The sequence below is a fragment of the Penicillium samsonianum genome (genome assembly GCF_028829775.1).
Source record: "Penicillium samsonianum strain IBT 33392 chromosome Unknown utg000003l_segment0_segment0, whole genome shotgun sequence".
Taxonomy (NCBI): Eukaryota; Fungi; Ascomycota; class Eurotiomycetes; order Eurotiales; family Aspergillaceae; genus Penicillium; species Penicillium samsonianum.
This window is the reverse complement of record NW_026643261.1, coordinates 5,290,960-5,307,136: the sequence shown is the minus strand read 5'-3', so window position 1 is coordinate 5,307,136 and position 16,177 is coordinate 5,290,960. Positions and strand designations below refer to the sequence as shown.

Sequence of the window (16,177 nt, the reverse complement as noted above, 5' to 3'; positions counted from 1 at the left end):
TTGCTTTATCTTGTTTGATAGACTACCTCATATTTCATTGGTGCTATACATCCAATATCAAGATGTTTATGGAGCTTTCCACATACTCATACTGATACTACTTTGATAACAAAGAGACAGAAGAGATAATAATGTGGATGAAAACAACTCTTCAGTTCAAAATTCGTCACAATCATAATTTTGGTCTCCGTCGCATCCAGCGCAGGAGAGGTAATGCTATTCCTCAATCTGGGATGTGTTTCCCAGTGCACATGATAGCCGATATCCAGCATTGACGCCATAATGCTTCCAGTAAAATCAAATCAAAATCACATACACAAACCAAAGAAGAAAGGACACAGTCCTAAAACTTCCTCAATCAACGGGCTCTCGACCAGCGGACAGCCCCCCTAACGCCAACAAAACACATCAGATATAGCTACCCGTGGGACGTGAGATCTCATAGACAGCAGAGCGCCTCTTCACCGAACCCGCGGATAACGCTACCCTCTTCCCGAATCAGTCCACCAAGCCAGTGCTTCGCAGTCTCAAAGTCCTTAGCACCGAACTTGACAAGCACGAAGCCAGCGCGCACCCGCGCAGCCGTCCACGTAACATCACCCTTATGGCTAATCGAAGGCTCAGGCACCGATGACGGCGCATGGTCCGACCAATTACGGCTGCCGATGCGAGGCTGCGACTGGAACTGATTCAGCATGAACGAACCAAGCGCCTCGAACACAGGGCCGGAGAGGATAAGTGTGCCGACGACGCCATGCGGGCGCGTGCGCTCCGCGATGATATTCAGCGGGGTTAGGCCAGCCGGCGCCTGCGGCGGCAGGTCGACGGGATTTTCTAGACCGGTATGGGTGGTGCTGTAGCTTGTGTTTTCGTTTTCGTCGTCGTCTTCCAGGTCTCCGGATTCATCGTCGAGGATTACCGAGTCGCGGAGGAGGAGTCGGCGTTTGCCTTTGTCGTCTTCGGCCCAGACTTCGTTGCGTCCGCGCCAGAACTGGAAGTTCCAGTCCTCGCCGCGTGAGGTGCGGCCTTGCGTTACCCAGTCTAACACGCAGAGGCTGCTGCGCTCGGTGCCTTTTGCGGTGGCGTCTACGGTGAAGGTTTGGACTTGGGCGTAGCGGCTGTGTTGGAAGGGGACGGAGGGGTCTGGGAGGTAGCAGAGAGCTGCTTGGCGGCCAATGTTGACGTCTAGGGTTTGCTGGCTCATATCGGAGAGGTGGTCGTTTGCGGGCATTTGATCCCGGTGGCCTTTGATTACATTTGGTGCTGTTCCGCTGTTGTTTGGGGTTGTTTTGAAGATCTTGGTGCTGCCTTGCGGCGTTGTTACCACCATTCGCGTCTTAGGCTCGAGCGTGATGGATACTTCAATGTGGTCGCCTGGTAGGAGCCCGCCGCCGTAGGTGAGGAGGTAGAGGTGGACAGGATTGGAGGGACGTGTGTCTGAGAGGGCGGAAGAATCTGGGGACGGAACGAAGCCGCCGGTGCGCGGGACCAGCTTCAATGGGTATTTGTAGGTGAGGGTTGTGAGGGTGGGATTGTTCGGTGGGAGGAGGGAGAGGACGACTTTGCCCTGCCCTGGCTTCGCAATGGAAGACTGAAAGGGCGAGGGAATGGGCGCTAGTGGTTGTCGCATGGTGATGGATGTGAGGTTTTGAGGCGACGAGGCAAAAAAGTGTGGCGGCTAGTAGGTACTATCAATATGAAGAAGAAATCGGTTGACAGTATAATGTTTATATTAAGCAATGAAGCCAGACCATGCTAGAAAAGAGTTCGAGGGGGGGGGGGAGTTGGTATATAAAATGGGAAAATGACGATTCCTTAGTCATAAACAACCCATCTCCGTCACTCCGTCAACTTGTCAAGCGGGGGATATCCCCAAAGGACCTGGTTTTCCTTGGCTCTCTGAATGAGGACTCCGGAGCATAACTAGGAGACAAAATAACTGGCAGAGAATGAAAGGTAGAGGTTTCTATGACAAAGAGTATCTCCGCACTGGCGTTAGACTTCGAGGGTTACCTCTTGGCAATGCACTTGAATGTCATTTGCCCTGCTGATCTGCACCTCTGCACGGCTTGTTTAATTATAGTCTGACACCTGGGCAGTCTGGGCATTTAAAAGGGATCATGGGACATCATATTACCATAGATTCATAGTAAAGCAGCTACTAGTAGTATATGCTATGTATCAAATTGGATAGTTTGACAATTTTGTGATACAATTGTCTTTATGCAAGGCACTCCACCTCAATTGCCGAATAGAAACGAGAATAACATACATGTGGGCTTGGATTATAGTTACCTATTTCCCTTATAGTTCGCCTATAGGCATGCTAATAGTATTAAGCAACTCCCCTTGAATTAATTCGAAATCTCTGCAGCCTATTCTAGCTAGCAAATGGTGTCTTTGCACAAAAAATATAGTAATCAAATAAGAGCTGAAAGACTAATGAGTTTTGGTAGGATTGGCCTTGGAAAGACATGTGTGGCATTCACTCTTAGTTCGCACTACTTATACCACCCTTTCACTCCTTTGTAGATCTATTTCAATGGTTTATATTTCCCCGTGGGGGGCGACCTCGATGACTGGACTCACTTGAAGTCCGTCAACCTGGACTACCTAGGTAATACCCTACTTTCCGAGATCACCGCTAGTGCTTATATATCCACTATCGTACAGTCACAGCCCTCCTGAGAATGAGGGGAGGCTACATTAACCCCTTGCCACCTTGTAAAGATGTAACGGAATAGTAGAAAAGAGTAAGGTAGTTATGTATAAAACGACTGAAGCTCGGTATTGATGCTCAGTATTGATGCACCCGTGGACTCGCCCATGACTACATATGTACACGGCATACCTCGGTAAGTCAATAGCTCATAAGTATATCTCGTGAATATGCTACTATGGGGAAAAGAGGAGAGTCAAACTTCGTGATGTGGAAAGAGATGTGAGAAGGAAAGAAATGGGAGGAGCTATAGGACTTTCTAACCTTGGAAGGTTATATCGGGAAGGGCTTTTATGAGGCAGCTCTTCTCACTCCCTTCAATGTTTCCATCATCCGTCCACTTTTTTCCTTGATACAATCATGTTTATCCTCAGATTCCAAAATGAATAATTCCAATGGCGTTCCCTCAGAGAGGTTGTACGTCCAGGATGTAGATAGTAACTAACTAACTATGTAGTGCTCAACTATACAAATAGACACCTGATCTACAAGGCAATAAAACATCAACTGATTACGTAACTAATATAAACAGCCCTCGGAGCCTCAGGCCTCCAGGCACGATGTCGCGTCCCCCCCCACGCTGAGACCCGGACCGTTTTCTGCCCAAGTGCCTCCATTTGATTGACCTTGTCTCAACACGGTCAGAGCGCGTGTCGCAAATATTCGACGTCTCGAATTGCAGACTTCCTTCCTTCTCCCCCAACTTTTATTTGCTTGGTCGTACCAGACCCGCGCGTTGCACGAGCGCGTTCCCGACCTGAACTGGCAGCGACACCTACCAACTTTGTTGAAAGCCATTGATCTGGTCAGCAGCTCTATCTATCTGATCTCGTACCCATATAATACACCCATCCCCCATCATGGATATCGATAACCCACCTCTATCAAGCCCCAGTGGCCCGTCATCGACCCCTGCCGAAGACCGACGCAAATCCGGTCGACAGACGCGACGGCCCGAAGTATTCTCGCAGACTACACATTCTGCCGAAGAACAAGCTGCCGGTGGAAAGCGCAAGCGGGGCGAGGCGCGTGAGGACGGCGATGAGGACGCGCCCGAGTCCGACAGTGATGATATCGGCGACGACGAGACCGATGAGGAGGAATTGAAAGAGAAGCGACGCACCGCACGTCGAACTGGTGCTAACAAATCCAAATCGAAACCTAAGACCAAGGGATCCCACGCTTCGAAGAAACCCAAAGTTGCAAGTAACGGATTAGGGAGACAGCTCGCCTTCCGACCAGCCACCAATGGCCGACTGCCCGCTGCCCGTCCCCGGAAACCGAAAGTACGACCTAGTCTCGCGGCAGGTGAACGCGGATTGTTCGGTGAGTGATATCTTCCTTTGTGCATACAAGTTCGATCCCCTGGCTAATACCAGATTTAGCCGAGGTGTTTGCGAAAAGCAGCAATGCCGATACAGTGGCCGCTCAGTGGCTGTCTCAATACCAGCGCAACAATGGGCAGGCCATGCGGGACCTGGTCAACTTCATACTGCGATGCACCGGTACCGATCTTGAGATCGACAATAATGAAGTGGAAGACATTGACAATGCCCCGGGCCGAATCGGAGACTTGCAGAACCTTTACCAAGCAGAAGGCATCACCGAATACCCTATCATCTCCAAAGCGAAGAAGTTCAGAGCGTTCTCAGTCCTCCTCGAAGAATTCATTGTCGCACTGATACAAACTTTCCATGCCTCTTCCATTCTGTACACCGATGATACCCTGCTCGAAAACATTCAGATCTGGATCTCTTCCATGTCAACATCAAAATGCCGACCATTCCGGCATACGGCGACCTTGATCTCCCTCGCAATAATGAACGCTTTATGTGATATTGCACGTGAGGTGACGACAAGTGTATCTACCTCCAGAAAACAACTCGAAAGTGAGAAGAAAAAGAAGACGGTAAACAAGGGCCGTGTGGAAGCAATTAAAACGGCTGTGTCAGAGGGCGAACAGAAGGTGGAGCGACTAGACGAGTTCCTGCAGGATGGGTTCGATACTGTATTTGTCCATCGCTACCGGGACATTGACGGTCAGATCCGTGCCGAGTGTCTGACAGCTCTAGGCGGATGGATTCGCACATACCGAGAAATCTTCTTTGAGGGCCAGTATCTGCGATACCTGGGATGGACTCTCGCCGATGTCATTGCGCAGACCAGACTTGTTGCCTTGACTGAGCTTTTAAGCCTTTATGAGAACCGTGACAACATTGCTGGTTTGCACTCATTCACTGAGCGATTCCGGCAGCGAATCGTGGAAATTGCTGTTCAAGATGCTGATGTTTCGGTGCGTATGGCCGCGATTGAGTTGCTTAACCACCTTCGTGAAGGGGGCTTACTCGAGCCAAATGATATTGATGCCGTCGGTCGATTGGTGTTTGATTTGGACCCCCGAATTCGGAAAACAGCTGGACGCTTCTTTGTTGCCAATATTCAAGACGCATACGAGTCAATCACCGAGGAAGTGGGGGAGGAGATCGCTGAATTGCTGGCTGATGATGATGAAGACGACTATGAATCGCCTAAGCACTCATGGATCAAGTTTAAATGCCTCACCGAGCTCTTCCAGGCCTACGATGCACAACAAGCCGAACAGCAATCAGAGCCAATGTCTCGTGATACACTGCTGGGAGCAGCTGTAGAATCGCGTTTTGCTCTCGCGACTGAGGCTATCTTCCCCCACCTGGAAGAGCTTGCTCAGTGGCCGTCGCTGGCTGGCTATCTACTTTATGACCACTCTCAGATCACTGATACACCATCTGAAGATGATACTGCAGGAGTTGTAAAGAACATGTACAAAATGCAAGAGGGACAAGAATCTATCCTTCTGGAGGTTCTCTGTGCTGCAGTCAAGCTCCGCATTCTCGACATCGCCAAGTCTGATATCGACAAGCGCGGGCGTAAGACCAAGGCCCTGACAACCAAGATTTCCGAGCTCCAAGAGGAACTTTCTCACAACCTTGCTCAGATCATCCCTGGGCTTCTCAATAAGTTCGGATCCACACCGGAAGCTGCTTCTGTCGTTCTGCGACTGGAACACCTTGTGGACCTGAATACAATCCAGGATCTCCAAAAAGACGCTACAGCTTATACCTCGTTGCTCAATGATATTAACAAGCAATTCTTGACTCACTCGGATCAGGATGTTCTGGCCGAAGCTAGTGTGGCTTTCCTGCATGCCAAGAGCTCCGAGGAGATGCGAGAGGCGCTAGAGAGCAAGGTCCAAGAGTTATGGGATGATATGGTGGAGGCACTGGCTGCCTTGTCTCATAAGAAGGATGTCCAGGAAGGTGGCTCAATATCCGATCCCACTCTCACCGACTTGACCAACACTGTCTCTCGAATTTCGAACCTCGCCGGTATCACAGATTGTGCCTCCATTCTCGAAACTGTCCCTAATTCACGATCGAAATCCAAGAAGGACCACACTGAAGCCCCATTCAACACTCTCATTCGTCTTGCCCAACGTGGTCTGCGCTTCGAAGATGATGATGAGGATATCGCCAAGGAGGAGAACGAGCTGGTATCAAGCAGTATCCGGTCGTTGCTTTTCTATTTCATGTGGAAGGTGCAGGCACTGTCCACAGCTTTGAATGATGGAAAAGCCTCCTTCAGCACATCCTACTTCGAAGCACTGACAAAGAGCCGCGAAACTTTCGCCTCAACGCTCATTAACATCATGGAAACGCGCCCCGGGCTGGACGACCTCCGCTTCACAGCAACTACAACATACCTAGACCTGCAAACGCTCTTCAGCACGCTCCGCAACATCGGCCAAGATAACGGCAACGACGAAGACGTCCTGTTCCAAACCCAAGGCCTAATCCATGACATCGGACCTGACACCCAAGCCCTCATCACCAAGATCCACGGCATAGCCGAGCGCACATGTGCCAAGAAATCAAGGCTCAACCTCGAGCCCGCAGACGACGACGCCCCGGCCTCAGAAGACGAGCTCGACTCTGAAGATGAAGCCAACGACTCTGAAGACGAAGCAGTCATCAACGACCGCCTCCGCAGCAGCATCGTCGCCGAACAGCGCCTCTGCGAGCTGACAGGCAAGCTCGTCCTCGCCATCATCGCCCGTATCATCGACGCCTCCGGCTCCAAGCGCGGCGCCCTGAAAAAGCGTCTCCTCCGCAATAAGACCGCCCTCGGCCACAACTACCGAGAGGTCCTGTCTTACCTGGAAGAGCGTAAGCCCCGCAGTGCCCCCCGCGCCAAGGGGAAACAGCCTGCCAAGGCTGCTGCTTCTCCTGCCAAGGGCTTCAAGTCTACTGAGCACATTGATGATGATGATGATGAGCATGATCACCCTGAGCCTATTGAGGAAGATGACGATGAGGATCTGCGTGCGCGCGGACTTGTCGAAGAGGATGTTGAACATGAGAATGGGGACGAGGACGAGGAACTCACTCCTGCGCCTGAGGCTGATGAGGATGAGGTGATGGGTGACTGATCTAGTTTGTCTCATTTGACGTTAACGTGTGCCTGAACAAAATGATCTTTTTTTCCTGTTGTTCAATTGCGTATTTCTTTCTTTGTTTCATTTTTTTTCTCCTACTTTCTTCCCTCTCTTTTATGGATTATGGCTTGAATTAACTGTATCTCTCTTCTTTGCCCTCGTTTGCGTGGATACATATGGACTTCTTTCCAACCTGTATCTTATACACTTCTCTTGATCTTTGCTTTGCTGCTACTTCGCTGACTTGATCTCAATCTATTCCCGAGGTCCCCTCTGGTCTTTGTAATTTTTGAAACCTTGATATGGAATTGTAGTATAGTAAGATGTAAATGGGTCTGCTATCTTTGGTACATGTAGATTTTGTTTTGTATTTCATCTTTCACTGTCTTAGGGCTTCTTCTAGTTAGTATGTTAACATTGAAAGCTTGCAAGTTCAGCATCAAATTCGTGTCCTCTTTTGAGAGGAAAAATTACAGATACAAATTGTCTAGGGAAGATAGGAATATTACTGGGATACAACTACAGAAAGAAAGGTTGATCGAGTGAAATCTGGCATTTTTCCTGGCGAACTGCAAAGAGTACCACGAGAATAGCACAATAACATTTTCAGGGGCGTGATTGGAGCAGATTATGAGCGTGGTACGAGCAAAATGTGCCATCACACCCCTGTTGCCAGCGAGCGAGGAAGTGCCCGCGCAGGAGACCAATGCCCCGTCAAGGAACACCATAGTCAGGGGACATTAACGTAACTGGAGAGAGAAAACCGATCCTGCAAACAAATGCGCCTGTGTATGAGGATGCTAAAGGGGTGGGGAAGGGGATACATGATGGTGAATCTTGTTTATCGTGAAATCAAAAAAAAGAAGAAGGGGGGGAAGTGAAATTCGTGACAAGAGAGGATGAGGGAATCAAATGAGCACCAGAAACTGTTTAGACGCAACGCCAGACCGAGAAGTAGCTTGGTCGAAGCGCACGAGAGGCGTCGAGGCTGTATGCGAGCGACCTGGCCTCTCGGTAGCCAGTGGTGCCCCGCCCATGCGAGGATACGCTGGGCGTAGCTTCGACGTTTGGTTTTGAAAAAAAGAAGAAGATACAGGGAGGGGGATAGTGCATGGGGAAAAGACAAGTCTTTACATATCCATGGTATCACCGCCGTTGCCGAAGTTGAAGCCACCAGGTTGCTGCTGGCCAGTGCCGAGAGAGAATCCGGTCTGGGTCTGTTGGGGAGCAAGCTCCTCGATGTCACCACCAGCCTCGTCCTCGTCAGAGAAGTACTTCTCGATGATGTTGTAAGCCTTCATGTAGATCTCCTCGTTGGCGTTGTTCTGGCAATCGTGGATCTTCTCCATGCCACCGGCCTCTTCGATGAAGAGAGCGTAGCGGTTGACACGAGCCTCGCCGGGCTGACCAGCCTCCTTGTCCATGTCTCCGACCTTGAGGATGTTCTCAAGACCATCGAGAGCAACCTGGATGATCTTGTTGTCAGGGCAGGCCAGGAGATCACACAGGGGCTTGATGCACCCTTGCGAAACAAGGTAGCGGATCTGATCGGGCTTCTGGAGACCACCGGAAGTGGCGTTGGAGATAGCCCAGCAAGCCTCCTTGCGGGTCTTGAAGTCACCATTGGCAAGCAGGTTGATAAGGGGAGCAATAATGCCAGCATCGATGACTGCCTGGATCTGACTGGAGTTGCCAGCAGTGACGTTGGAGATAGTCCAGCAAGCTTCCTTGCGGATACCATCCTTGGTAGAGCTCAGAAGGGAGAGCAGAGCAGGAAGAGAGCCACAGTTGATGATCACCTGGGTCTGGACGTCATCACCAGTGACAATGTTACCCACGGAACGGAGCGCGGGTGTCTGGACAGAGGTAGAAGCGTGCATAAGGAGCTCTACCAGGCGACGGGGGATACCGGCCTCAATGACGGCCTGGATCTTGTCGTTGGCACCATCGGACAAATAAGAGATAGCCCAGCAAGCGTCAATCAGAACCTCGTCGTCCAGCATGTAGATGAGCTTGGCAAGGACGGGAAGGGCAGGGGCAATGGTGTTCCAGTCAGGCTGGGGAGTCTTGCCACGGCAGAAGTTACTAAGAGTCCAGGTAGCGTTGCGGAGCATGCTCAGCTTGCGGCCATCGTTGATGAGGTTAAGAAGCGGGCGCAGGGCACCGGCACCCAGAACAAAGTCACGGCAGTGAGGGCTGTCACCAGCAATGTTTCCGAGGGCCCAAACGGCCTGTTCACGAACATCGGGCTCAGGGCTGCTGAGCAACTCGACGAAGATGGGGACGGCACCAGCTTCAATGACGACCTGGGTCTGCTGGGCGGAACCGGAGGCAATGTTGGTCAAAGCCCAGGCAGACTCAAACTGAACCAGGGTGTGGGGCGAGCGAAGGAACTCGACGAAACGGGCAACGACACCGGTCTCGATAACACGCTCGATAGGGGGGTTGCGCTCCTTGGAAAGCAATTTGCGGAACTTAGTGGTGGCCTGAATCTGCTCCTCAACCTGCTCGGAGAAAACTCCCTTCACCATCTGGGGAAGCTCGACGTTGAGCTAAATAAACCATCATGTTAGCTTGGTAATTTTCAGGATGTTTTTTTTTATTGCAGTGGGGCGCGGGCTTGAAGATCCGACATGGAGGGGCTTCGTGGGCCATGGCAACAGGGCGGTGAAAAAAAATTCCTTGTTGATGATCGCATCATAAAAACAAAGAAATCTCAAAAGAACCCAGGGGGGTGGCAACCACACGATAAGCCCGTAAGAGTTCAAATGGGATAGAATGGATCAAATTCAAAAGGATCAAAGAAATTTTCCAAGACCTACCTCACTCTCAATAGCACTGGCCTCATCATCACTCTCAGTGGCGGCAGCCATGCCACCAACACCGATTCTACCATCCTGAGTTTGGATACCACGTCTCTTGGCCAAGTTCTCATCACGCTTGGCCTTGCGAATCTCAACCTGCTGTTCTTCACGACGACGGCGGAGCTCATCGGGCTTGAACTGGTTCTTGGCCTTGAACTGCGTGCGGCGATGTTCGGGAATATAGCGTTCCGCCATGATGAAGATGGAAAGAAGAAACTAAGCGCGCCGCGGGAATTATGTAGTAGGTGATGTTGAGTGGGCGCGCTGGGGGATGGAAGGAGAGTAGGAAGAAGGAAGAGAGAGGGATCTGATGTGGGGGGGAGAAGACTTCTGTGGGAGGGGAAACGATGCTATCACGTGATTGCTCTTTTTATTTACATCCACAGGTTTTGGCAACAAGCTCTTCCTCTTTGAGCTTCTGGAATTCTCCTTCTTTGGGTGTTCATTCATAGCAGTTGCTCTATGATGGATGTACATTGACAAAAACGTACATATTTTTCTGAGCTGGTTTGTGATATCTCATCGGGAGCTTGCAGGACGTCTAACCCAAGCACTTCCCATCAACAAAAGACATGGCTCCAGGTGATCTAGTGGATATTACCACTGCTTGTTCTTTACAGGGGACTTTTAATGTCCTAGGAGTGGTGGTTGATACTCTACCACTCTTTCGGACCAGAGGCTCGTCGGCATGCATCACATTCACCATCAAAGACTCCGATTTTGATGCACCTACCTGGCAAGGTGGTCTTAAAGTCAAATATTTCAATGATGATGAGAGCTATCTTCCCAATGTCAAGCTCAATGATGTAGTCCTACTACGAAATGTTCGGGTGAGTGGATTTACATGAATGCAGCAGCATAGTAAGCTGATATGATTTAGGTGTCTATCTACCAGAACAAACCAACAGGAGTTGTTTCTCAACAATCCAATGTGTCATGGGTTATTTTCCGACCAGAGCCAAGTTTGAGTTCCAGCCCGTTCATCACCAGTGGTCCTATTCCTTTCGAGCCGAGTTTGAAGGAAAAGGACCAGGCACAATCACTCCTGGATCGCGTGTCTGCCGAAGGAATCACTGTGCAACAACCCACGTCGCGCGGTGTACCCGCCTTTCAGCAGTCTTCTCATGTTCAGGCTTCCGGTCCAGCCCCAAATTCTGGAGGATTACCGTGTACCCCTATTCAGTTTGCGAAGGCCCGCCTATTGTGTCAGTTACTTGGCCAAGTTGTGAGCCTCAATACTTATGACAGCGAGAAATGCACACTATACTTGACTGATTTTACTGAGAATGAGGAGCTTGTCAACTACAAGAAACCCGGAGAAGAAGATGATGAATCAGGTCCTGAGGGGGACCGGTTTAATTACGTACAAAAGACAAAGAATTGGCCAGGCCCATGGGGCAAATTGACCATCCAAGTGACTTTATGGGAGCCGCATGCCAGCTATGCCCGACAACACCTCAAGGCAGGTGACATCGCTCTATTAACCTATGCCCGTATCAAGGAAGGCCGTGGTGGCTTGGAAGCCGCCGTTCATGAAGACAGACGATTCCCAGAGAAGATCCATGTTAGGAAGGTGGACGGTGGCAATGATGATCGTGTACAAGAATTGATGAACCGTCGGACAGAATACTGGAAGATCCACGGTGAACCCAAGGCAGATACCAAAAAGGCCAAAAAAAGGAACAAGAAAGTCGAGCAGAAAAAGGAGGCCCGGAAAGAAGATGGCCAACTGACCATGCCAGCAGTATCACGAATCAAGTTGAACCAACATGGTGAGTTTATTATCTGCTCCTAGGAGAAGCATATTGGCTGATAGATTTTTAGTCAAGACAAGAAATTACACAGTGCCTACTCTCCCTCTCGAGAAGATATTGTTGGCAGAAAGCCACCTAAACAATGCCCCCGGGGGCGTTGTCTATCAGCTCCCCTTTCAAAACGTCAATTATCACTCTCAAGTCCGAGTGGTCGACTTCTTTCCCCCAAAGGTAGAAGACTTTGCAGTTCAAACCACTAGCGCTCCCCTGTTCAGCAATCAGGAAGGCGCAATGGAGCCTAAATTTGGCTGGGAATGGCGATTTTGTCTTCTTGTGGAGGGGGTTGAGCCCAAATCTCCCAAACAACAGCCCCGAGAAGTGATGAAGCTCTATGTGTGCGGTCAAGATGGTGATTGCCTTCTTGACGATGATGCATTCAACCTTCGCGACAACCCACGGAGACTAGAAGCGATAAAGAGAAGCTTTTCCTCCTATGGGGCAACCTCGAGGAGGAAAAGTCGAAAGCCATGGCTTCTGGTCAAGAGAGTTGGGGGCGAGTGAAGTCGTGCCCATTCGAATGCTGCATCAAGGAATATGGCGTTCAGTGCACCCATGGCAAAGACCCCAATGTCATGGATGTCGACGGCGAGGTGTGCACCCACGCTGATTGCTTTGGATGGGAGAGACGGTTTGCCATGTTCGGCACGACTATCCACACATAAATTGTACAATTCCCAAAGCCTTGTAATACTATCAATTCAAATACCCCTAAATAAATATTGTGTGAATTGATCCTTTTATACTAATACAATTTAAAAATTTGAATCAATAGATAGATAGTTGAGTCTTTTGCGCCTGGAACCGTCTTTTTCACCCGCATGGAAAACAAGAAAAAACAATGTTGAATTCTCAATGACTGTATGGCAAGCCTGCTCTATGCACCGTCCATAACTCCCGAATTCTGATAATGTCATGGGTGCTTCCCTTGGACCTTTTCCCCGTGAAACCTCAAACCCGGTCACGCCGAACTCAATAGACAGTATTTTAGGACCTTATTGCAAGTGCGAAAGGTTCAGATCGCCCGAGATGAGCATAAGATTGCGAGACGGCCACTCAAATTTTCGTAACTTTGACAATGTTCGTATCAATACCATGCGCCACGGGCTCAAAGCGGCAGCTGTCGCCTCGGAAGCAAGTCTTTTTACCAGGCTCGCTCTGAGGGCAACGATGACCATAGATACACTCGACGTCATCGCATTCTAGACCAAAGCGACAGGGTGTCATGCGGGCAATGGCAGACAGAATGTGCAGGTCTTGGCGGGACAATTTGCGATCATGGTCATGATAGCAATTCTCTTCATTGGGGCATTCACCCAACAAGAAATGATAATTGCAAAGCTTGAGCTTCTTCAGTTTGTTAAGATCATCGCGAGGAATGCTCTTGAAGTCGAGCCGATCAACACGCTGGCCATACTTATTCCGTTCCACCGTCTTTGGGGGAGTTGCACCAGGCACCTTGGACCGAACAACCTGGAAATCAGAGGACTCGGGTTTATTTGTCACTGGGGCCAATGGGGCCAATGGGGCGCCCAGATTTGACACACTGGTGCTGGTGGAGGTTCGTGACAAAGGAGCAGGTGTTTGAAATTGCTGGGTTGGCGAAGGTGTGAGCAAAGTCCGCGAAGGGATTGCGCTTTTCCAGGGAGCAGCCCAAGACGGTGCATTCGGTCCACTCGGTGCAGTCAATGTAATTGGAGCAATCTTTGTGGTGCGGAAAACATCTGGGAATTGGGTGATTCGATAATCCTGCTCTCGGAAATAATCAAATTCCTTCTCGAGTGGAAGACCCTCAACCAGCGAGACTCGGCCCTTATAATTCGCACCAGAAATGAGTTCTGTCAATGACCGGGCATATTCTTCATTGGAGGGACAGCCCAGGAAGAGTTGGTGGCAATGGCAGTTGTATAAGTAAAGCTTGAATGCCTCTGGAGGAAGGGAAGCGAATCAGCAACGGTTTCTGTTATGTCAGGTTGTACCACATACCCTTGATTTTATCATGCGCTTTGTTTTTGCCAGTTCCAACGTCCACAATTTCGAAGAACGATGCACTCTCATTGAATCCACGAATAAATTCACTGATTGTGGAGGCCTCTAGGGCGATTCCACCCCGGATGTATGTCTCCATAAGTCCCTTCACATTAAGATAGATCTTCGTCATTATCTTCGGCTCGGTGATCGTGGAAAGAATTGTCGTCACGTAGCCCTGGAGAGATTTCCAGAGCTGCTTGGCCGCATTTCGTCCACCCTGTTCTCCTAGTTGCAGAAATTCGTCCTTGAATATTATTCCTTCGCCGTCTAAAAGCAACACGACGAATGGTTCGCGGTCCTAGAAGGGAAAAAAAGGATGTGTTAGCCTGAGCTTAGACAGCGCGTCCACAGTTGTTCTTACCATCATTTTCTTGACAACTGATATCTGGTCCATCAGCTCCATTTCATGCACCTGGACCTCACGATTGAACCGGGTTTCGCGTTCATGGTCGAGTTTCTCTTGTTGGAAGGAGTTCTCTAGGGCGGTTACACGTTGAAGAAGTTCCTATCATGAGTCTTGTTAGAATCAATCAGGGACCAAGGGAGGAATTGGTTGGTACCTCAATGAAGTCATTCTTCTGCTGGTCCAGAGCACTTAGCTGGCGATAGCGCTCTAAATAAGCTTGGGTCGCCATTTTTGTAGATTGATGAGTATCGTTTGAAGATCTGGAAAAGGTTGAAATTGCGAAGAGGATGAATGCGACAGAAGATAAGGAAGAAAGAAAGGAAGGGAGAGAAGCAAGTTTCAAGTCTGATCAAAGCCAACAGGGAAATTCCGGTGGGCAGGCGCTTGCAGGAGGTGACAATCTACAAAGCGCGTAAAGTGTTGAAATCACTGTAATCACCAATGATCAGTGACCACCTCACTTTATTAAATTAATTGATATAAGGAGAGAATTTATAGTCAGTCGTCTTTGCTTCAAATAAAAAAATCAATCTAAGATCGCGGGTGCTATCTGGCTGAGTCAGCCCCCCGGTTTTGCATACGTGGAGCCAAATATTCCCCTTCAACTCATCTTGACTTTGACCTTTCCCCGTTTCTACTTCTCCTTCTTTTTCTCTTCTCTCTTCCGGTTTCAAGATGACTCGCTTTGGTTTCCTCTCTCTGGCTCTACTCTCTCTCCAGGCCTTTGTTGGCACCGGCTTTGCTGCTGTATGTGTCTCGTCTTGATTTGGCTCGGGGACCACATCGCGTGACTCAATTGACTAATTATTTGGTTTTGAACATGTAGGATGCTGAGAATGCTGAAGCAGAGGTTCCCGCTCTGGCTGTCTCAGCCAAGGCCTCTTTCCCTGCTTCCGAGATCTTCGGTATCAAGCTTGTCAACGGTCACCCTACCCAGGCGCTGATCGCCATCTCCAACGATGAGCCGAACCCTATCACGGTGAACTTTGTCGGCGGTAGCCTTCGGAACCCCGATGACCAGACCCAAGTTGTCCGCAACTTGACTGCTACTCGTTATGCTATCGAGGTTCCCGCGGGTGAGAAGGAGACAATCAGCTACAGCTTCGCCACGGAGATGCACCCCCAGGATCTCCAGATGACTCTTTCTGCCATTATTTCCGACAGCGAGGGCCGCTTAGTTCCTATCGTTGCCCACAATGGCACCGTTAGCATCGTGGAGGCGGATACCAGCATATTTGACCCCCAGATGTAGGACACCCCCCTTTTACCTTGGTCGTGTGAGGGCAATGGGACTAACAATTACAATCAGCATCTTCCTCTACTTCTTCCTGCTGGCCTGTGTCTCTGGCACTGGTTACTTCTTCTACACCGTTTGGGTCGCTCCCTACTTCCCCCAGAAGCGCAAGTCCGGAAAGACCAGCGAGAAGCGCACCCAGGGTGGCTCAAAGCGCATCGAGACCCCGGTTACCGAGGAGACTTCCACCGGCGCTGCGGTTTCCTCTGCCAGCGCCTACAACGCTGATTGGATTCCCTCTCACCACATCAACCGTCCCGAAGCCCGCAAGGTCAAGGGTCGCTCTAAGGCCCGTGCGTAAATGCACACGCGACAGTCATATCGCGAATGGAGGAAGGGGACAATTCTGTTCAATGTATACCATTGTCGGAGTTTGTCTAGTGTGAGGGCGGCATTGGGTACGTGCTGGAAATGCACCGGCCCCTGCTGCTTGTCACAAGGGACATGTATATCTACCAATTAGAAGATTTTGCCCTAGTTTAGCCTCCATGGACGCCAAACAGGATCACTTTTGGAGAGTTCAATCCATTGTATATCATGCTGTGCCTGTTTTGGCAGTACTGGTATACCTTCGCAAGCAC

The 16,177-nt window shown here is 49.9% G+C and overlaps 6 protein-coding genes across 6 annotated transcripts; 3 read left to right on the top strand and 3 right to left on the bottom strand.

Moving 5' to 3' along the window:
• Window positions 1-439: 439 nt before the first annotated feature.
• N7471_005632 (urease accessory protein UreD) lies at window positions 440-1,630 on the bottom strand (the record flags this gene model as incomplete). Its single annotated transcript, XM_057278351.1, has 1 exon — window positions 440-1,630. The coding sequence occupies one exon, from the start codon at window positions 1,628-1,630 to the stop codon at window positions 440-442; it is 1,191 nt and encodes a 396-aa protein (XP_057137961.1).
• Window positions 1,631-3,579: 1,949 nt separating this feature from the next.
• On the top strand, window positions 3,580-7,184 carry N7471_005631 (cohesin subunit IRR1; the record flags this gene model as incomplete). The annotated part of the gene is made up of 2 exons (XM_057278350.1): window positions 3,580-4,045; window positions 4,105-7,184. 2 exons carry the CDS (start codon window positions 3,580-3,582, stop codon window positions 7,182-7,184), a joined length of 3,546 nt encoding a protein of 1,181 aa, XP_057137960.1.
• Window positions 7,185-8,153: 969 nt separating this feature from the next.
• On the bottom strand, window positions 8,154-10,327 carry N7471_005630 (karyopherin alpha). The gene is made up of 2 exons (XM_057278349.1): window positions 10,013-10,327; window positions 8,154-9,742 (listed from the first exon to the last, which is right to left on the bottom strand). Exons 1-2 carry the CDS (start codon window positions 10,247-10,249, stop codon window positions 8,321-8,323), a joined length of 1,659 nt encoding a protein of 552 aa, XP_057137959.1. The 5' UTR covers window positions 10,250-10,327; the 3' UTR covers window positions 8,154-8,320.
• A 299-nt stretch (window positions 10,328-10,626) lies between these two features.
• N7471_005629 (uncharacterized protein) lies at window positions 10,627-12,530 on the top strand (the record flags this gene model as incomplete). Its single annotated transcript, XM_057278348.1, has 4 exons — window positions 10,627-10,884; window positions 10,935-11,826; window positions 11,879-12,203; window positions 12,275-12,530. 4 exons carry the CDS (start codon window positions 10,627-10,629, stop codon window positions 12,528-12,530), a joined length of 1,731 nt encoding a protein of 576 aa, XP_057137958.1.
• A 391-nt stretch (window positions 12,531-12,921) lies between these two features.
• N7471_005628 (CCCH zinc finger protein) lies at window positions 12,922-14,531 on the bottom strand (the record flags this gene model as incomplete). The annotated part of the gene is made up of 4 exons (XM_057278347.1): window positions 12,922-13,793; window positions 13,852-14,194; window positions 14,258-14,401; window positions 14,457-14,531. The coding sequence occupies 4 exons, from the start codon at window positions 14,529-14,531 to the stop codon at window positions 12,922-12,924; spliced, it is 1,434 nt and encodes a 477-aa protein (XP_057137957.1).
• A 446-nt stretch (window positions 14,532-14,977) lies between these two features.
• N7471_005627 (putative translocon-associated protein, alpha subunit) lies at window positions 14,978-15,897 on the top strand (the record flags this gene model as incomplete). The annotated part of the gene is made up of 3 exons (XM_057278346.1): window positions 14,978-15,049; window positions 15,129-15,550; window positions 15,612-15,897. 3 exons carry the CDS (start codon window positions 14,978-14,980, stop codon window positions 15,895-15,897), a joined length of 780 nt encoding a protein of 259 aa, XP_057137956.1.
• Between the last annotated feature and the right edge of the window lie 280 nt (window positions 15,898-16,177).

Bases quoted from the DNA above. Each gene is read 5' to 3' on its own strand.
- N7471_005630 (XM_057278349.1), bottom strand. From the start codon at position 10,249: ATGGCGGAACGCTATATTCCCGAACATCGCCGCACGCAGTTCAAGGCC. The intron at 9,743-10,012 runs GTAGGTCTTGGA...TGGTTTATTTAG, and splicing joins CCAGTGCTATTGAGAGTGAG to CTCAACGTCGAGCTTCCCCA.